This window comes from Callospermophilus lateralis, chromosome 8 (assembly GCF_048772815.1).
Source record: "Callospermophilus lateralis isolate mCalLat2 chromosome 8, mCalLat2.hap1, whole genome shotgun sequence".
NCBI classification, from domain to species: Eukaryota; Metazoa; Chordata; class Mammalia; order Rodentia; family Sciuridae; genus Callospermophilus; species Callospermophilus lateralis.
The window spans coordinates 1944494-1965127 of NC_135312.1; the positions used below are offsets into that span (position 1 = coordinate 1944494).

Genomic DNA, 20634 nt, shown 5'->3' on the forward strand with positions numbered 1-20634 from the left:
GAACTTAACAATACCTGGTCCTTTACTTTTTAACTCAGGCCTTGCAGCTTAGAAACTTTACAATGCCCGGTCTTTTACACTTTAACTTTTACACTTTAACTTCAATTTCTTTTACCCTTACAATACATACCCCAAAGCCACACCCCCAAGTCCCACTTCCTCCAGCCACACCCTACCACTTCAGTTACCACTGTTAATCCCTATCAAGGATTAATTCACTGATTGAGATAAGACTCTTATAACCCAATCATTTCTTCTCTGAATACATGTGAGCTTTGATTTTACTCGATATTAGACCCGATTTACCTAACTACACTAACTACCTCACGTCCAAACCATAACAGGTGGTTAGATGGATGGATAGCTAGATAGACAGATGATGGAGGGCAGATAGATGATCAGGGACCTTGTTGTTAAACAAGTTACCCCACCTGCAGGATCTTTGGCATTCCTGACCCTATCTCTCCAGGGATCCATGTCTTTTTCTCAGGTCATGGGGCCCTCTGTTCCTCTCTCTCTCTCTCTCTCTCTCTCTCTCTCTCCCTCCCCCCCCCCACCTGGCACAGCTTCTGCCCTGCTCCTCCACATGCTGGTTCCTGTTCTCTCTGTGTCTCTCAGCACAAGTGGTAAGCTATTGGTGGACATTTGCCTTCCCTGCAGCACTGTAGGCTTCTTCCTTCTAGTTGCCTCCCCCATCCCCCCACCCCCACCCCGTTCCTTCTCAGGATGTCCTATCCCCTCCCAAGCCAAGGCCTCTCCAATTCACTCACTCACCTGTTCAGCAGTTACAGCATGCCTAGAATGTGCTGGGCACCATGACTTCCTGAGCTGGCTCTCCCACTGGGACCCTGACAAAATACCAGGATGAATAAAACTCATGGTGTATTAGCTGGTGACAAGTGCTTAGGAGAAAGCTACATGGGGCAAGGAGACAAGAAACATTGAAGCATTTGTGACTCCAGGTAGTAAGGGCTGGAAGGAGCAAGTGGGCCAGGGGTTGTCAAGGAAAGAACAGACCATGAGCAAAGGCCCTGGGAGAGCGTCTTCCCCCCTCAAGTGTTGGAGGGCATCCAGGAGGGGCAGGGAAGGGAGGCAGTGGGCTAGTCACACACCTACTGGCAGAAACAGACTCAGGACACATGCCAAGTTAGGCCAGTGCCAACACAAGTCCCCTCTGGCTGCCGTGGCTGAGGAGGGAAGTGACAGGCAGTTCATGGAGAAGCAGAAGGGCAAGACTGGATATAGGTGCGAGTAGGATAACTCTGAGGCCTTGACCAGGGCTCAGGGCAGACAGCATCAGGATCCAGGTCTGCAAGGCTGGGGTTGGGAGGGCTGGGGGAAGACGAGGGCTCCAGCTGGACACCGCTGAGTCTGTGGTGCCTGCGAGACACTAGGAAGGAGGTGGGAGCGAGGATTCAGCAGTCTGGAGTTCAGGGGTATCCAGGCTGGCTTGGGCCTGCCTCCTGATGGACAGGACTCCTGGCAGGTTATGGAGAGCCTCCTATGGCTGAACCCAGCAGAGGTACCCATGGCTACCCTGGTCACTGCAGGATCCCTCAGGGGCAGCCCACTCTTCTGGAGTCCATGACGTTCTCCCAGCCCTCTGCATAGTCACCGTCTGTATGTTCCCTCACTCTGGGGAGCTCCCTGCTGATCCTGGCCATCTCATCCAGGCCAGCAGTGTGCCCTCAGTGCTGCTGACCTCACTTCTGCCTCTGCCCACCCCATCCCATACTCCAAACCCACACCAACTCCTGGCCTGAGCATGTCCCTCCCTGTTAGAGTCTGTGATCAAGTCAGGATGGCGCCTGGCATTTTGCCAGGGGGAGTGGTTTGTGAGGTGGCGCCAGGGAGCCATTAAGTGTGGAGATTTCTTACTGGTTGACTGCTGTATCTAGTTTATGCTAATTAAGATAAGCTGTGTGGAATGTATAAATACCTCTGTTGTCCTACAATAAACGGTTCCCACTCCAGCACCGTCACCCACCCCCCCACACCCCCCCACCCCCGTTATTTTGCTGCAGCCGGACGACCAGCACCCAGGGTCCCAGGCAAGGCTCAGCAGGTCCTGCTCCAGCCCCACTTCTCTTGGGGCCCAGGTCACCATTCACTATCCTGTAACTGGCACCACCCACACCTTTGCCCACCCTCTGGTCACATGCAAATGCCAAAATTCTTTTCAATGCCAAAATGCTGGTTTTGCTAGACCCCTCAAAATCACAGGCACTGACCAAAGATTCTCCCTTCCACCACCCCACCAGGTCCCTCGGAGTACCTACCAGGAGCCCAAGGAGCAACAGCAGCTGGAGATCATCAAGAGGCACAACCGCCTGAAGGCCGAGGTGGCCATATGTGTCCCCTGCCTCTCTAGAGGCCCCATCAGGATCTGTTAGGAGAGGGGGAAAGTGGGACAAGCAGGAGGAGGATGGGAGATGGTGGCTAGGCACGCTTGGTAGAAGCTGGCAGAGCAGGAGCTGTGTTCTGTCTCGGCAGGAGCTGCTGCTGAGGGCGAACGTGGAGGAACTGCGGTGCGCCATGCCCAGGGCACACAGGGTGGCGCCTGAGCAGGTAACAGTGGCCCTTCAGACCCAAGGCCAGTCTGCATGACAGCAAGGAAAGCTCCTTCTGCCAGGTGTGGTGGCCACATCTGTGATCCCAGTGAGGATCTCAAGTCCAAGACCAGTCTTGGCAATGTAGCGAGACCCTGTTTCAAGATAAAATTTTAAAAAGGGCTGGGGTATACCAAGAAAATCATTTTCAATGCCAAAATGCCAACACGATGACACGCTAATTGAGCCTTTTCCCACCATGGGCAGATTCCCAGTAACAGCAGGAGTGACCCTGGAGCCCCGCAGAGTGGGCAGGATAGGACCCACCCTGAGCCACAGGAGGAAGGATGTGCAGGGGAGGAAACAGCCTGGCTGCCATCTCTGGGCTTCCAGGTGCCTCTGAGCATGTCACACTTCTACATGAAAAGACAAGCCAGGGATTTTGGCCAGGGAGAAAAAGCAAAGGGACAGGAGACGGAGAGTTTCATCTGGAGGAACGCATTCTGGAGCACAGGCAGTCCCTCCACAGCAGCAGGGCGGGCCCAGGCCCGTGTCCCCACAGCAGCATGCCCAGGGGCAACCACAGTCTTCTACCCCGACACTGTGGCTCATCATGCCCCTGCCAGCTGGATCAGCAGGACCGCAGGAGGTTGGGCAGGGGACAGAGACTCAGGGTGCTGCCCAGGAAAGGGCATGGGGCTGTGAGACCTCACACCTGGGGGCGCTAAAGAGTAGGACATTGAGCCCTAAGGCCCCGTTGCCCCACCTTGGGACCACTGACCCCAGGCCCAGCAGGCCCTGCATCTTCCTTGCCCCCACTTGGGCAGTCCCGTACCTCAGAAGACCTAGGAGGACGCTGAATGCAGATGCTGCCCTGGGGACCAGGGTGGGAACACGAGATTGGGACAAAGGGGAGTGAGCTGGGTTTTCTAGGCATGCTGGGCCAGCATCCACCCAGGAGGTCTGGGGACACTTAGAGGGTACAGGTGCCAGGCTATGCCCCTGCCTGACTTTTGCAGGACTCCAAGAAGAAGCTTGGGTGCCCAACCCACATCCAAAAATCCCCAAAGCTGACCTTCTACAGGGTAAGGGGCACTCCTGGCCAGTCAGGCCTCCCTGGCACCCCCCCCTCAATACTCCCAATACCTGTTCTGACCCCGTAAGCTCTGAGGGTAGGAACTGGGGGACCCAGGGGCCCCGAGGATGGCCTTGCCCTAGAGGCAGAGGGAAGTACTTGAGTAAGGGCAAGTGGGTAGGGCACGATGGAGGGCACTGGCTGCCCCTGAGTGCCCCAACTAGCCCCTCCCTCTCCTACAGCCTGACAATATCCCTATCAAGTTGAACACTGCTGCCATCCTGCGAGAAGGGGCCTTGTACCAGAAGCAGGTGGAAAAAGAGCTGCAGAGGTGAGGGACTGGTGGGGACTACAGCTTCCCTGTGGCCCTCTGCCAGTCTTGCTCTGTGCCACCCTTGAGAACAGAGGCTGGAGGAGAGGCCTAGTGGCTGGGCAGCTCAGTGGAGAAGGGGTCTGGGGTACTAAAGATGTTAAAGGGAAAAGCAAACTCGGTTTCTCCTGCATTCTCACACTACAACACTTGTGGTGCCCACCAAGCAAGCAATGCTGCCACCGCGGACACAGCTGGGTGTCCTCCAACTCAGTTCTGCTCTGATGCTACACAGCATCACGTAGAGAGAAAACCCAGGGGTACTCTTACCTTGGTGCAGTCATGCAGTATTGTGCCCCAACCTCATCCCAGATCCACCTAGGCAGAAGAAAACCCAGTGGGACACTCCTTCAGGCCCACTCACATGAGTGTGAGCATAGTGTCCCTTCCTGCCTGGGTCCAGCTCTCCAGACAGCTACATGCAGGCCCTACCCACCCAGGGCTCAGGGCCACCCGCAGTCTGCCTCTCTTGCTGGAAGACAAAGCAGTTCTTTGGGTACTGATGACCCAGTAGCAGTAGAAAGGAAGCTAAGGCAAGGAGCATGAACCCAGGCCTAGGTTTAACTGGGGAAGCAGGGTACGGTCCAGGAAAGGGGAGACAGTCCTGGGAGCAAGACATCAGGCTGCCCTGAGCAAAGGAAGGGCCAGCTTTTTATCAGGTTACTGTGCAGAGCTAGGGTCTGGCATCTCTCACTCATCGTGTGTGTGTGTGTGTGTGTGTGTGTGTGTGTGTGTGTTAAAGAATTCCCTCCTTGTAGAGGACTTGGATCCTTAGTTGATTAGTTCACTCAGAGACTCCAATATCTGGCTTTTATGGTGCATCTAGTCTTATGGTCATCTTGGATCTTGCAATAAGATTGTTGAGAAAAGTTAGCAGGAGGGAGAGAGGGAAATGCTGCCAATTTTAAGGAATGACGAGGTGGGGCTTGAGGCCTCAGCGTTTCTCTATCCTTTCCATATACCATATTTTTAGGGATGATAGGTGGATTATGGCCTGAGTGTCCCCCTCTGTCCCTGTAGTGGTCCCTGACTGGCTGCTAGACAGCCATGTCTGCTCTGCCGCCGCTCCCCACATCCTCTCATTTTGTGGACCCAGGTGGCCACCTAAACGGAGCACATGAGACATCTGCTTGTCATTCAGTCACTGTGCAGACTTGCAAGGGAGCTCTTCTGATGTGTCGCGTCCCACTAATGAGCTCCCCAGAGTTCCACAGGCCATGCCCCATCCCTTTGATAGGTCCTATTGCCCTTCTGCCTGACTGTGTGGCCAGGCTCTGGGCCACTGCCTGCAAGCCAGCCAAGACCTAAACAGGAGTCCCTCCCTTGTCCAGTTCTTCAACTGCAGTCCAACCCACCTGGAGGACTCCTTCCCCTGTCTCCAGTTAGAGCAGTGTCTTTCCAAACCTGCTGCCTGCCTGGTTTCTCCTCTTGGAACTGCTGCCCACCCACCAGGCAGCTCCTGCTCAGCCAGCCAAGAGCTATCCATGAGGTACTGTGGGACTCAGCAGTCCCTCAACCAGGCCAGTCAGCCCTTGGGGAAAGAGGCCCATTTAACAGTATCCCCCACTGATTCCCTGGGGGGCACCAGGGGTATGACCCTGTATAAACCATCTCTATTTCTTTTTCTTTTTTTTTTAATTTTTTTTTTGAGAGAGAGAATTTTAATATTTATTTTTTTAGTTTTCAGCAGACACAACATCTCTGTTCGTATGTGGTGCTGAGGACTGAACCCGGGCCCCACACATGCCAGGCGAGCGCGCTGCCACTTGAGCCACATCCCAGGCCCCATCTCTATTTCATAATGGAACACTTCTGGGTGCTACCACCCGAGACAGCATTTCTCCAATGGTGCATAGAAAATTTGGGATGAATAGGTGCTTTTTCTAATATTAATTTTTTAGCTTTAGGTGGACACAATATCTTTATTTTACATTTATGTGGTGCTAAGGATCGAACCCAGTGCCTTGCGCATGCTAGGTGAGCGCTCTACCACTGAGCCACAACCCCAGCCCCTGAATAGATGCTTTTTATCAATTTGTTCCTTATACTGATGCCTGGCAGGGGAGGTTGTTAACTTGTGGGGTCATCACCTTGGCATCTATACTCAAAATAAAGTAGCTTGTGGCAAACCACTACTTTACAAAATAAGGTCATTCAGGACAGGCACAGCCTAAGAGCTGCTGTCCTGCACACCATGGAGTCACTCAGGGCAGGCTCAGCCTGAGGACTGCTCTTCTACACACCATGGAGTCAGTCACCAGGGCAGGTGCAGCCTGAGGACTGCTGTCCTGCACACCATGGAGTCACCAGGGCAGGCACAGCCTGAGAGCTTTTTTTCATTCCATAGTCACTCAGAGCAGTGCACAGCCTGCTCACCACAGAAAACCTCCAAATGTTATAATTCTGTCAACCCCTACAATTTTATGAGTCCCTGTAACTTCTCTTCTCCACCTCAGGCCACTTTGCCTGCTCTCATGTAAAAGGTAAATCTTGATATGGCTGCCTGTTTTCACAGGAGATTTCAAATCAGATTTCTCATTGTGATCTTGGCCCCCTGATCTCTTTAAATTCTCTGAATTTAAATGGAACATACCTATATGGAGCCCTTCAATGATGGGGGCCAAGCAAAGGCTCTCTCTGTCCCTCCCAGCCTTCCACAGTGCTGTACCATGGGCCTAATTTTACCCATCATTTTCCATTTTTGATTCCACTTTTTGATAACTGTCTAATGAAAACCAGTCTGCTGGGATGAGTACCAGAGACTCTCCTTTTCCCTTTTTCTCTCAGTTTCAGTCCTGTGGGTGTTGATTTACATTACTTTTTTTTTTCCTTAAGGTGAATTTTTGAAATTTTTTTAGTTATAGATGGACACAATACCTTTATTTTATTTTTTTTTTTTTTAATGTGGTGCTGAGGATAGAACCCAGTGCCTCACATGTACTAAGCAAGTGCTCTACTACTGAGTCCCAGCCCTAGCCCTTAATAACAGAAAGGTCTGCCTTCCTGGGAGGAGCCATTGCCTATGCCCTGGCCTTTCCCCATCCTTTTGTTAATCACCTCAAGCTCATTACCATAGAGTATAGCTCAGCTTTGCAGCAGTAAGTTCACACAGGAGTCCCTGAAAAGGAGCCCCTAACTGCTACTCTTACCACAATCTGGGCAGTGGGCACATTTGGCAGGTAAAAATCCTGGTCATCCTAAAGCCAAGCATTTACCTTGTCTACAAAACTATTTTATCTGGAGTGTTCCAGCAATAGGGGGTATTGACAAAATAATTCTGCTTTAAGAGAAATAAATGCAAGTTATAAAGGCCCAGGATTCAAGTTACTCAGAACGACAAGCTGCACTGTTGAAGAGGAAACAAACAGAGCAAATGAGTCATAAATCAGTATTGTCACTAGGTACATGGCTGGGGTCATCAGGTAGGTGGGCCACAATGAGGCAGGGAAGTCTCTCCTGCAGCACGGAGGTGTTCTCCTAGGGTGTTTGCAGCTTTTGGCTGGTGGAGGCTAAAGGTCTGCTACAGGGAGTACTACCTCCTGGGAAGTCGGTGCGGCCAGAGGCACAAGGTCAATGAATGGCTGTGAAAGCACTGCAGAGGCACCCACCCACAGAGCCAAAGGGGTAAGGGGTTCCCAGCCACCAGTTCCTATGATCTCGGGAAGAATTTCAAATAAGTTTCAAAATTAACAGCAGGAGTTTATTAAAAGAGTAAAAATACAGTGCCCTGGTGCATAGCTGCAATCCCAGTGACTCGGGAGGCTGAGGCAGAAGAATTGCAAGTTCAAAGCCAGCCTCAGCAACTTGGTGAGGCCCTAAGCAACTTGATAGACCCTACCTCAAAGTAAAAATAAAAGGGCTGGGGATGTGGCTCAGTGGTTAAGTACCCCTGGGTTCAATCCCTGGTATAAAAAAAGGAAAAAAAAAAAAAGTTAGAGTACAGACATTTAGGTACCAAAGGGGTTGCCCGGGGAGGACTAACCCTTGCAGAGCCAGGATTTTTAAGGATTTGGGTCCCTTTACTCTAGCTTTGGTTTTTCTTTCTCCTAGGTGGCTTATTACCCCTCTGTTGAGCCTTAAACAACTGTTCTTTGTGAGGGTCCTGATGACCTGGTTACAAGGAGAGGGTTTGAGGACTGGTCACAAGGGACAGGTGTGACATGGTCTTGAAATAATAGTTCCCTTAAGGGTTATAATTAAGTGTACCTGTAGAGGATTGGCATACTAGTTCCCATTTTCCGGTTGCTTGTCTGCTTTGTGAAGTTTTTATTACCCCAGTCGGGTGCACATGTCTGAGGTTCCCCTGTAAGCTATTGCAGTTGACTGTCCTCCCTATCCACCTGCTCATGGCTAAACTGTCCACCTAATACAAGGACTTAAGCCAGCCCAGGTTAGGGGCTGGGGCTGGGGCTCAGTGGCAGAACGCTTGCCCAGCGTGTATGAGGCACTGAGTTTATTTTGGGCTCACAATTTCAAAGATTCAGTCCGTGGTTGGCCAACTCCAGTGCTCTGGACTCAAGGTGAGGCAGACATCATGGTGGAAGGGCAGATTGAGGAAAGCTGTTCATCTCATGGCAGCTAGAAAGCAGTGAGGGTGTGGGGGAGGGGGGGAGGAAGATGATGTCCAGGCCATGCCCTCAGTAACCTAGTTCCCCCAGCCAAGCCCCACCTGATGATGACATTTACCACTCAGTAATCCATTTAAATTATTAACCCATCAAATGGATTAATCCACAGATGAGATTAAAAGTCTCATAATTTCACCACTGAACATTCCTGCATTGCCTAACACATGAGCTTTTGGGGGCACATTAAAAATTCAAACCATAATAGCTAACAAGTGGATGAAGGGGTGGTCTATGCTAGGTAGTGGCAAATGCTAGGTAGGTAGGTTGGTGATGTGTCTGGGTGTGGGGGTAGGTAGCAGCCCATGCCTATGAGGACCTCTACCTTCCAGGGAACCTGTGGCCTCCTGGTAGACCTGATCCTTGGTCCCTCTGTCCCCAGGGTTGATAAGCTTGTGGATGGAGCTGGGGACTTCTCTGAGTTCCTTGAGTGGCAGAGGAAGATGCAAGCAAAGGACCAGGAGGAGCAGCTGGCTGCAGGCGAGTGCCGGCGGCTACAGGGGAAGCTCAGCCATGAGGAGGCCATCCTGGCCCGGCAGACCCTCATACAGGAAAACAAGCAGAAGGCAGACCAGAAGAAAGAGGAGGTGATGTGCCACATATGAGCAGCTGGGATCATGCGGCAGCTGAGCTGTGTGACCTCAGGAGCCATGGGCCATGGTGGGCAGAGAGCTGAAGGCTTGTGCTATTGCTGCAGCCTGGCAGTCCCTGTGCCATTGGCTCCCAGGCTAATCCTAGGTCATTTCTTTCCAAGACCCATAGGATGGACATGGTTTCTCTGTACCTTCCCCAGCAGGCAAGTTTCAGGAGTTTCATGTCACCAGGGCTGAGAGGACTATCAGGCCATTCTGCTCTAGGCTGCCTCCCACTCCCATCAGCAGGGAAATTTGATCCATGGATCCTTGGGTGCCCCAGGGGAAGCCCTGAGATTCTGGCAAAACCTTCTAGTGGTGGACACCTTTGCATGTAACATGTTTGCTTTGCGGGGGGAGGGGACTTGTGGGTGTCCAGGTTACCACTTTAGAAGATCTGATGTGCCAGTCCTGGCTCTTTCTCCACCAAGGACAGACTATCTAGGTGAATGCTCCCAGCCTGCATCCCCTGTGTGCTTGTGCCTACCAGTATCTCCCAGATGTGCCCAAGGAGGGCCCCCACTGGCCTCATAGGTCCAATCTGTAGCCATGTCTCTCCTCAGGTGTGTCCCACTGAGTCCCTGAGGTCAGAGGACACGCTCTCCAAGATCACTCAAATTACCTCTTTTTTAAAAAATATTTTTAGTTATAGTTGGACACAATACCTTTATTTTATTTATTTATTTTTTATATGGTGCTGAGGATCAAACCCAGTACTTCGCACATGATAGGCAAGCTCTTACCATTGAGCTACAACCCCAGCCCCAAATTACTTCTTTTGTTAGACCCATTTTTAACTGTTTGCATTCAATTTTAAGATTTGCTTTTTCTAAGCCAAACCTAGTAGTGCACACCTATAATCCCAGCAGCTGGGGAGACTAAGACAGGAGGATCCCATTAACCAACTCATGTAACCAAATCTCATTATTTATATTTACCATCGTGTTATCAATAAAAATAGGACTAGCTCCATTTCACCTTTGAATTACAGAAGTTATTCAAGGAATTCCGCTTATATCAAGACTAATTCTACTAACATGACAAAAAATCGCTCCAATCTCCATTGTATACCAAATTGCACCACCTATTAACTCTCCTTTAATATTATCTATGGCGATTTTATCCATCATGTTAGGAGACTGAGGACGTAATCAAACTCAACTATAAAAAATTCTAGCAAGGGGCTGGGTTGAGGCTCAATGGTAGAGCACTCACCTCGGGTTCGATCCTCAGCACCACATAAATATAATAAGTGAAATAAAAAGTATTGTGTCCAACTACAACTAGAAAATTAAAAAAAAATCTAGCATACTCATCAATTGCACATATAAACTGAATAATAGCAATTATTACATTTAATCCTACTTTAACTATGTTAAATCTAATTGTTTACATTATACTCACAATTAACATATTTATATTATTTCACTATAACAAAAAAACTACCACCCTATCCCTCTCAAATATATGAAACAAACTCCCCCTTCTAACTTCGACAACTCTCATTGTACTAATATCACTAGGAGGACTTCCACCCCTAACTGGGTTCACCCCAAGGTGGATTATCACTAAAGAACTCATATCAAATAATAACATTATTTTACCAACATTAATAGCAGTTATAGCACTCCTAAATTTATTTTTCTACATGCAAACCAGAGTTCAAAGCCAGCCTCAGCAATTTAGTGAGGTCCTGTCTCTAAATAGAACATTAGAAAGAGCTGGGGATGTGGCTCAGTGGTTAAGCACCCCTGGGTTCAATCCCTGGCACCAAAAAAAAAAAAAAAAAAAAAAAAAGGTAAAGATTGGCTTTTGCTTTCCTTTAAGTTTATTTTATTTACTTATTTATTTGTACTGGAGATCAAAGCCAGGACCTTTCTAGTGCCAAACACTGCACTCCTCCATTGAGCTTAACCCCTAGTGAGGGATTGCTTTTTTGGAAGTTTTAAAATGACAAATGGGTGTAGGACTATTCAAACAATCTACTTCATATTATGTAAGCTGTGACAGTTTGCATATTTTGAAGAATCAATCCATTTGACAAAGTCGAATTTATGTGTGTAGAAGTTGTGTGTGATATTCTATTACCATCCTTTTATGTCTGTAAGGGCTGTAATGATAAAACTTGTTTTGTTCCTGGTATTCCCAATTTGTATCTTTTTGCTTTTGATCTGCAATTCTTGTTTAGAGATTTTCAATTTTACTCATCTTTCCAAAGAGTTGGCTTTTTGTTTTGATGATTTTCTCTATTGTTTTGCTGTTTTAAATTGGTTTCTGATCTTCACTTCCCTCTGTTTGCTTATTTTGTTATTCTTCTAGGCTCTTGGGATGGGAGCTTAGGTTACTGATTTGAGAATTCTCTGCCTTTCTATTGCAAGCACTTGGTGATATGCATCACCTTTGATTTACTGATTTAGCTATGTCTTGCTAATTTTAATGTATTTTATTTTATGTTCATTCACTTTGACACATTTTTTTTTCCATTTCACTTGAGATTTCCTCCATGAATTATTTAGAAGTGAAATGTGTATTGTATGGATTCCAAACATTTGGAGATTTTCCTGTTGTCTTTCTCTTTTTAAATATTTTTTTAATTGTAGTTGGACACAATACCTCTATTTAATTTATTTATTTTTATGTGGTGCCGAGAATCAAACCCAGGGCCTCCCACGTGCCAGGCGAGTGCTCTATGCTGAGCCCCAGCCCCAGCCTCTTTCCTGTGTCTTTCTATTATTGATTTCCTTTCCTTCCCCTCCCCACCCCCATACTGGGGATTGAACCCAGGAGCAGTCAATCACTGAGCCACTGAGTTACATTCCCAGTCTTTTTCATTTTTGTTTTTAGGCAGGATTTTGCTAAAGTTTCTGTGGCTGGCCTCAAACTTGTGATCCTCCTGCACCAGTTCCTGAGATTATGGGTGTGTGTCACCACGCAAAGCAGGATGTTGTCTATCTTGCCATGTTTTATGTGAAACACTTCAAGAGAACACATACTCTGCTTGCTGTCATTGGATAGTTCATGGACGTTGACTGGCTCCTGCTGGTTAGCACTTGTTTTAGTCATCTTTTTCACTGCAGGGACAAGAAAATCATAGAAGGTAAAGTTCATTTTGGGGCTAACCATGTCAGAGGACTCAGCTCCATAGACAGCCAGCTTCATTCCTCAGGGCTGTGGAATGAGGTGCGTAGTGAAAGCAGAACATCATGGCGGAAGAATTGGTGGAGGAAAGAAGCTCAGGACATCACACCAGGACACAGGGTCAGAGCTCTGCTCTTCACAGAAAAAAAACATATACCCCAAAGGCACACCCCCAATGATTGCCTCCTCCCACCACACCTTACCACCTACTGTTACCACCCAGTTAATCCCTACTGGGGGATTAATTCACTGTTTGGGTTAAGTCTTTGTAACTCAATCATTTCACTTCTAAATTTCTTGCATTGTTTCACACATGAACTTTTGGGGGACACCTAATATCTAAACCATAACAATAGTGAATTTTTCTGTGCATCTGCTGACTTTCTGTCTAGTTGTTCTATCAGTTGTTGAGGAGAGGTGTTACGATCTCCAGTTGTGACTGTGAAATTATCTCTTCTTCTTTCTGCTCTATTGGATTTTGCTTCACGTATTTTGTAGCTCTGTTGTTTGGTGCATGCCTATTTAGAATTGGTGTCTTCCTGGTCTTGACCCTTTTATTATTATCTAATAACCCTCTCTGTCTCCAGCAATTTTCTTTGCTCTGAAGTCTATTTATCCGATATTAAAGCTCTGCTTAATGGTTAATGTGTGCATGATATATATATATATATATATTCTATCCTTTTTACTTTCAATCTGTCTATGTGATTATATTTGAAGTTTCTTGTTTTTTTTAATCTGCTAATTGCTGCTATTAATTGATATATATTCACCAGTTACATGTAATTAGTTATTTTGCTAGGTTTAAGCCTGCCACTTTTTGTTTTGTTTATTCTACTTTTTGTTTGTTTCTCTGTTTTTGTTGCCTTTCAATGGCAAATTTTTTTCAGAATTCCATTTTGATTTAGTTATGTTGTTTATATAATTATAGTACATCTCTTTACTTTTTTATTGTTTCTCAAGATATTGCATTATATATTCATGTGTTGATCAGCTTTCTGTTACTGCAACAAAATATCTGTGATTACTTAAAAGGAAGAAAGGTTTTATTTGCCTCACAGTTTTGTAGGTTTCAGTCCATGGTTGATTGGCCCCATTACTTTTGAGCCTGTGGCAAGGTTGCACATCACAGCAGGAGTGTGTCATGAGGTGTGGGCCAAAGCTGCTCATCTCATGGGGGTTGAGAAATAAAAGATAGAAAAAGAGAAGGAACTAGGGTCCCACTTTCCCCTTTGAGGGCATGTATCTAATGACCTGACTTCCTGCCACCAGGCCCCTCCTCCTGAAGGTTCCACAGTCTCCCAGTGATACCTCAGGCTGGGGGACCACTCTTCAACACATGGCCCTGGGGACACTCCAGACCCAAAATACAGCAGCACAGGACATAGTCTACACGTGGTGTCATGTTACACCCCTTGCCATCCCCCTTTTATAGAACTGTCTGAAATATTTCCTTTCCATACATTTAGAGTCACATCAGACAGCATTATGATTTTTGCTTCAACCCCAGACGTAATTAAGAAGGCAGGAAAGGAGGAAGTCTCTGTATGTACCTGTGTTTGCTCCCGACATTCTTACTTCCTGATGTAACAAGAGCTCTCTTTTAGTCACTCTTTTTGTCTAAAGCACCTTTAGCCACCCCAGGTAGTGGGGGAGAGGCTCTGTTCACACCAAGGGTGGGTGGAAGTCCAAGTTCCATGGAACCCCCAGGTCTCTGTGCAGGCTTCTCTGCTACCACCTTGCGGCTGGTGCACCTTAGCTCAGCCTGGTGAGTGTCCAGCCCAGGCTCCCCCTCAGTCTTCTCTGATGAGGATGAGGTGGACCACACAGCATTCTATGCAGTCCTCCTGGAGTTGGAGGTTAGGTTCTAGAGTTATCTTGTCCTTGCAGGCTGCCCTTTTCCTGGTCTTTTGGCTAGAGAAAGCGGCAGATGTCGGTGGGTTTTTTTAGTTTGCACCTATTGGCATTACTATGTTGACAGCTCCACTGGCACCAGAAAACCCAGAGAACTCACACTCTGTGAGGTTTCAGGCCTGCGGCTCCTGGGCAGTCTGCCTTCTTTTCCCCTTTCAGAGTCTTCCTATGTTTATATTAGAGACAGCAGCCAGGGGTGCTGGTGTCTCTAATGAGAGAGGCAGGTAAAAGTGCCCTCCATCTTCCCAGAAGTCCCCAGTGTTGAGTTTTAAGAACAGCTTTTTCAGCAGCTGCACATATGATTGTATTTTCCCCTCCCTAGTGCAGCATTTTGATCATTTCTCTCTTTCTCTTTTTTTTAATACCAGGGATAGAACCCAGGACCTCATGCATGCTAGGCAAGTGCTCATTTGCTTCACATATTTTGTAGCTCTGTTATTTGGTGCATGCATATTTAGAATTGTGCATCCTCACCTCCTTAGCCCAGTAATTTCTTCCTGTCAATTCACCCTTGCACTCCTGAGGTTAATCCCTGTGACATTCCCTGGAGTTTGAAAGCCACAGAGAGGAGGGTAGACCTATGTGGAAGCCGAGAGGTGATGCAGGGGCAGGACCCAAGCAGGGAAGAATGGCAGGAGGGCAGCACTGCAGCAGCAGCCAGGCGCTCTCCTTGCCCAGACCAGAGAAGGACCTGAAGAACCTCCTAAGTTGCCTTATGAGGGCCACCTGGAGGGACAAAGCCCATCAAAGCAGGGCCCTGGAAGCCAGAACTGGGAGCAAGAAAGGTGCAGTCTGGTGAGAGGCTTTGTGGGGCAGGAGCACTGTGATCAGGAGACCCCAACATGGCTTCTGTCATCCTTAACTCCTTAACAATGAGAACTGGGAGCAAGAAAGGTGCAGTCTGGTGAGAGGCTTTGTGGGGCAGGAGCACTGTGATCAGGAGACCCCAACATGGCTTCTGTCATCCTTAACTCCTTAACAATGAGAATAATCAGTCATGTTGAATAAAGCTTTTTAACCCATTGGCACAGTGGGTTGAATGCAGAGCACCTGTGCCAGTGTCAACAGCAGGTCCACTGGGGAAGAGCCTTTGCAGGCCAGTTGTCATGGGGACTATTGTGTGGGCACATTTTACCAAGCATTAGCCCATTCAGTTTGGCAGCACTTGCGGCACTTTTCCTCTTGGCTCTGGTCACGTAAATCCTGTCCAGCATGTTCTGGTTTGGTTTTGTCTTGCTTTGTTTTTTGGAGCTGGGAATCCAAGCGCCAGCCTTGTGTGTACTAGGCAAGTGCTCTGCCACTGCAGGGGCTTGAACATGTGGGGCCTGCTCCACGTGCAGCCCTAGTGCAGTGGCACTCTGTGGTAGCAGGATGAGGTCTGCAGGACCTGATGGACCTCCAGACAGGGACCGGGGACGCATGGCAGGCTGCTGGCCTCTGAGCAACTCCAGGCAGAAGGTGGTCCTGGGCTTCCTTCAGATGCAGCCAGGCATCAATCCTGGCTTGGGTCAGCTGTGGCTCTCGTTAACTCATCTGTGGTGACCTCAACCTCACTGCCAGCCTGGCCAGGTGGCTGCACATTTGTGGCCCCTGCTCTGTGCTCTCCTTTCTTCTCCCTGACACTGTACTGATGCCCATGCTGCCACTGAGAGGGCAGTGAGCCCTTGCCCTATTCTGTGTGCTGTGCACCATGCAGCCGAGGAAGGGATACGGCCTCTGATTTCCCAGCAAAGACACTGAAAACCCCCAAAATTTTAAAAACAAAAATTTTAATTAAAAAAACCTGAAGGCTGGGAATATAGCTTAGTTGGTAGAATGCTTATATCTGTGCACCATTAACAAGAAGGAAGGAAGGAAGGAAGGAAGGAAGGAAGGAAGGAACTGAAGCCCAGGAAGACCCAGAATTTACCTGAGGTCACACAGCTGCTCAAGGCTAAGGGAGATAGAACTGAACATCTGGGAAGATTTGCCCCCAAGTTGGTGTCTTCTCCAAGGATGTGAGCCACTTCCCAATTCTGTGTGCATTTATAACAGGTGAGAGGCACTGCTTGGCCAGAAGTCTCCTCTTTCTTACTCCCACAGGAAGCTCTTGCTGTCTCCCTGCTGTGGAGTGATCTCCAGCCTTTGGTTGCCTGTCCCTGACAGTGTGGCCAAGCTGGGGAGCCACAGAACCAGGCACCTTTGGCCCCTCTCTACCTCCTTGAGAGAAGCCACTTTTTCTCTTCATCTCCTCCTTCCACATAAGCATTTCTCTGACGTGTTACAAAATTTCAAAAGTGGTGCTGGGGATGCAGGCTAGCAGTGGAGCATGTGCATAACGTGTGCAAGGTCCTGGGTTCAATACCCACAATAACAACAAAATTATTTTCTGATCCCTTTTTCTTTTTTGGTCCCAGGGGATTGAACCCAAAGGCTGAGTCCCTCTACAGTAATTTTTTTAAAATAAACCTTTCACTTTAGGACAGACCTAAGATTTACAGAAAAGCTGCAAAGGTTCTCTATCCTCCCCACCCTGCTTTCTCCATTCTGAACATTTATTTTACATTACCATATGCACTCTGACTCCAGGGCAGCCCAGACCGGGTGGCTTAACAAATTCAGCCCCAGGATCACACGGGGAGGGAGAAAGACGTCAGGGGGACTTCTCCAACCTTAAGAGGACCCCCCAGAAACTGCCAGCCCTGGGGTGTCAGGGCAGGCCTGGGTCAGGATGGGAGGAGAGCCTGGCTGGGCTCTGACAATGATGAGTCCTCTGAGCAGACAGCTGAGCTGATGCTGCAGTGTGCCGAGAGGAGGCTCAGAGAGGCCAAGTCCATGAAGGAGCTGGTGGAACAAGTGACAGAGGCACAGAAGAATGTCAAAGTGGCTCAGATGAAGCTTGTGAAGGGCCGACGACAGATAGGTATGGCAAGGAGCCAGGTTCCTGGAGGTCTGCTCGGCTCCATTCTTCCCTGCTTGGGTCCTGGGCCAGCATCCTGCTGAGTGACCTGCTGTGGTCACTGGAGGGTGGGCTGGGACTGGACAGGTCCTCCCAGGATGACTCACTTGGTCAGAAACTGAACATGAAATTCCCAGGGGGAGGTGGATTCTGTCTAGTGCCGTCCAGGCACTCTTGGATGCCCTCAGCACTCTGCTTGGTCCCCAAGTTCAGGAGGTAATGGAGGAGAGCCGGGAGATGCTGCAGCGCAGTGCAGAGGCAGCCAGGGAGGAGCAGAGGCGTCGCTGTGAACTCATCTCGCAGCTGCATGCACTGGAGACACAGCCCACACGCAAGGGCAAGCTGGTGGACCTGACCCAGGTGAGGACACAGTCCCCAGAACTCATACCCTGCGTGATTCTCTGTGCTGGGAACAGCAAATCCAGAATTCCTACCAAGCCAGATCTTGCCCATCCCCAAATTCATGGAGTGGGGGTACCACCAGCAGTGGACTCAGCAGCACTCAGGGTGCTGTAGGCCTGGACCTTCTGGTAAGACAGACACCAGACTGGACCCCTGCAACCCCTGAGGCAGGTTGGAAGGGCAATGCAGGGAGAGCAAGGTGAGCAGATGGCTGGGACTGGATGGATCCAGAGGCTAAGAGGACAGTTTCTTGGAAACATGTGTGAGAAATCAGGAAGGAGTTAGGTTCATGGGATGAGAGGCAGCACAGGAGGTACCATGAGAGCTGGCTTTGGGGTCTGGCCCCACGGGGTAAGGGGCACCTACTAGGGTGTCCAGCCAGTGTGGGTTACAGAGTGGGCTCCAGCTGGAGAAGCTAGACAGGGGCATGTTACAGAGGCAGAATGGAAACAGAAGGAAGGCAGGCAGGGCACGGGGCAGGCTGCATAGCTGCCAGCTTGGAGTCTCCCCTGACATCTGGCAGATCCCCGGGTATGGTGTGGAGGGGGAGATGTCTGTTGTGGAGCTGCGAGAGCGACTGGCCCTGCTCAGAGAGGCCCAGAGGCGTGAGGAGGAGGAGAAGCGAGATCAAATCATCCAGGACAAGCGTGCCAAGAGCCAGGAGCTACTGAACACATTGGAGCAGATCTCACTGTGCCGCAAGGCCATGGGGAAAACTGCGGCCATGAGGTAGGTACCTGAAACCCAGAAGGGTGCCTCCAGATGCACAAGGAACAGCAAGCCAGTTATTCCCCAGAGTGGGTCTCCTTGAAGCAGTCTCCACACTCCTGCCAGGCAGGCCCCTTGCAGGAAATCCCTCCACACCTCCTAGTTTAGTGGATGATTCTCAGGCCTACAGAAATGGTGGGGATCATGTGGTGATGGCTTCCATGCCCATGACCTAAATACAACCACTTTGTACCTAGGCCATGTGCACAACCTTCTGCCATATGTGCTTCATCTAACCAGCTAGCTATTTATTTGTCTGCACAGCCATTTGGAAGTAGTTGCAGGCATCAATCAGATGCTTCATTCCTGAAAAATGTAGTATGCATCTTCTAAAAAAAGAAGAGTGTCCTACAAAACCAAAGCACTGGCACAACCAGGAAAGGTAACAAAAAAATCCCAACATCTTTTAAATGACCCCTCTGTATTCACATTTTTCCAGGCATCCCAAGACTACTAAAACCTTTTAAAGATTGTTTGCTGTAATTTTTTTTTTTGATCCAGAGTCTGGATCAAACACAGCATATGAATGTGCATGTATATGTGCGTGTGCGCGCTCCCACGCACCATACACACTCACACACATACACACACACATACCTTTTTTACTTTTTGCTTTTTGCTTCTGGGGACACTATGATGACTTTTTCCAGCCCCATGCGCCTGTCACTTGGCAACCCAGTCAGGCACAGGTAGATATCTCCCCATTCTAACCAGGGTCATGCTAGCCTTTGAATCTTGGCTTGGTCCCCCATGCCTCAATACCCTCACTATTACAGCAGAGCACACTGGGCCCCAGATTGGGAATGGCGTGGTGTGTGAAGACAGGTCTGACGGAGAAAAGAGAAAAGAGTAATTCATTGTCACTGGGAGAAATCCATCACCCTTGGTCCTCTGAGCCACTTGCTGCTCTGGCTGCAGTTCAGATAAAGCACATGCAACTAGGGACTGCTCAGGGAGGGCTGCAGGCCACAGCAGGTCCCACAGTGGTACACATCCTGGAAACTTCACCACTTCCCAGCTGCTGACCTGGTCCCAGCTGACCCCAAAAGCAGTTGTTAGAGTGTCTCCAAGGGCCCTACTCTGGATAACAAGTTTCTGGAGCCCTACCCCATGTGTGCAACCAGCCCCAACAGCAGTAATTCAGCAGGAGCATTTTTCTGGGGTGGGGGGGACAGGACAGTCAACAGGGAGTGTAGACATAGGAGACAGAACCCACACATGCACTACACTGTGATGTGCAGTTACTGTCAACTCTGGCAGGGAACAAGACCTACTGATGAGACAGGGAAATTGCCTATGTGTGGAGACAGTGTGCAAGGACACACACCACAGAAATTAGCAGTAGTCATCTCTAAGCACAAGGACCTCTAGGCACAAGAGAGTCAAGAAGAGAGTGAGATAAAAGGGGCTTTCCGCATACTAACCCTCCCTGCAAACTCCAGGGGATTGAACCTGGAGGCGCTTTACCATTGTGCTACATCCCTAGACTTTTTTATTTTATTTTATTTGTTTTTGTTGGTTCTGGGGATTGAACCCAGGGCCTTGTGCATCATTCAAGACAAGCACTCTACCAATTGAGCTAAATCCACCCCCCCCCTTTTTATTTTATATTTTGAGACCAAGTTGCTGAGTTTGGCCTTGAACTTGTGATCGAACTGCCTCAGTCTCCCGTGTCGCTAGTATTACAGCCGCCGTGGGCCACCACTCCCGGATGAATGTAATATTTTTTTAAAAAGAAACATAAGGGCAGCGATGCTGGCAGGACCCCAGGCCAACCCTGTGCAAGGTGACCCTGCCCCGGGCGGTGCCGGGTTTCAGACCGCCACTCCTAAACCCAATCTGTCGCTGGCCAGGTGGGAGCAGAAGAAAGCCCAGGCGGTGACGGGCGCGCCCTCCCAAGACGAGCGCGTGCTGGAGCTGCAGCGCAGGATCGAGGAGAGGGTGGCGGAGCGCCGCCGGCAGGCAGCCCCGCTGCACCTGCCGGCGCCGCGGACTGAGCGCCGCCAGTCACGGGTGAGCTTTCGGGGAGCCAAGGCGAGCTCCGGCTTGGCCTCGGCCGCCGCCCTGGCGTGCCCTGCCCATGCCAACACCGCCCCCCGCCCTCAGGCGCTGCTGGAAGCGCAGCACTGGCTGGAGCTGGAGAGGAGCCGGGAGCGTAGGCTTCGGACCCTGCAGCGCGGGGATTCGGCGATCGCACCGGCGCGCCACCTGGAGGCTACCTGA

The 20634-nt window shown here is 49.4% G+C and overlaps 1 protein-coding gene and 1 pseudogene across 1 annotated transcript in view; both read left to right on the forward strand.

Moving 5' to 3' along the window:
• Cfap99 (cilia and flagella associated protein 99) overlaps positions 1-20634 on the forward strand; it is a 35830-nt gene extending 15196 nt beyond the window's left edge. Inside the window, exons 7-16 of the mRNA XM_076865125.1 lie at positions 2262-2342; positions 2494-2568; positions 3569-3634; positions 3867-3955; positions 9002-9206; positions 17064-17205; positions 17450-17601; positions 18167-18372; positions 20265-20424; positions 20518-20634. Of these exons, the coding sequence (XP_076721240.1) occupies positions 2262-2342; positions 2494-2568; positions 3569-3634; positions 3867-3955; positions 9002-9206; positions 17064-17205; positions 17450-17601; positions 18167-18372; positions 20265-20424; positions 20518-20634 (1293 nt within the window). The remainder of the gene's footprint in view (positions 1-2261; positions 2343-2493; positions 2569-3568; positions 3635-3866; positions 3956-9001; positions 9207-17063; positions 17206-17449; positions 17602-18166; positions 18373-20264; positions 20425-20517) is intronic.
• On the forward strand, positions 9801-13675 carry LOC143406006 (NADH-ubiquinone oxidoreductase chain 2-like; annotated as a pseudogene).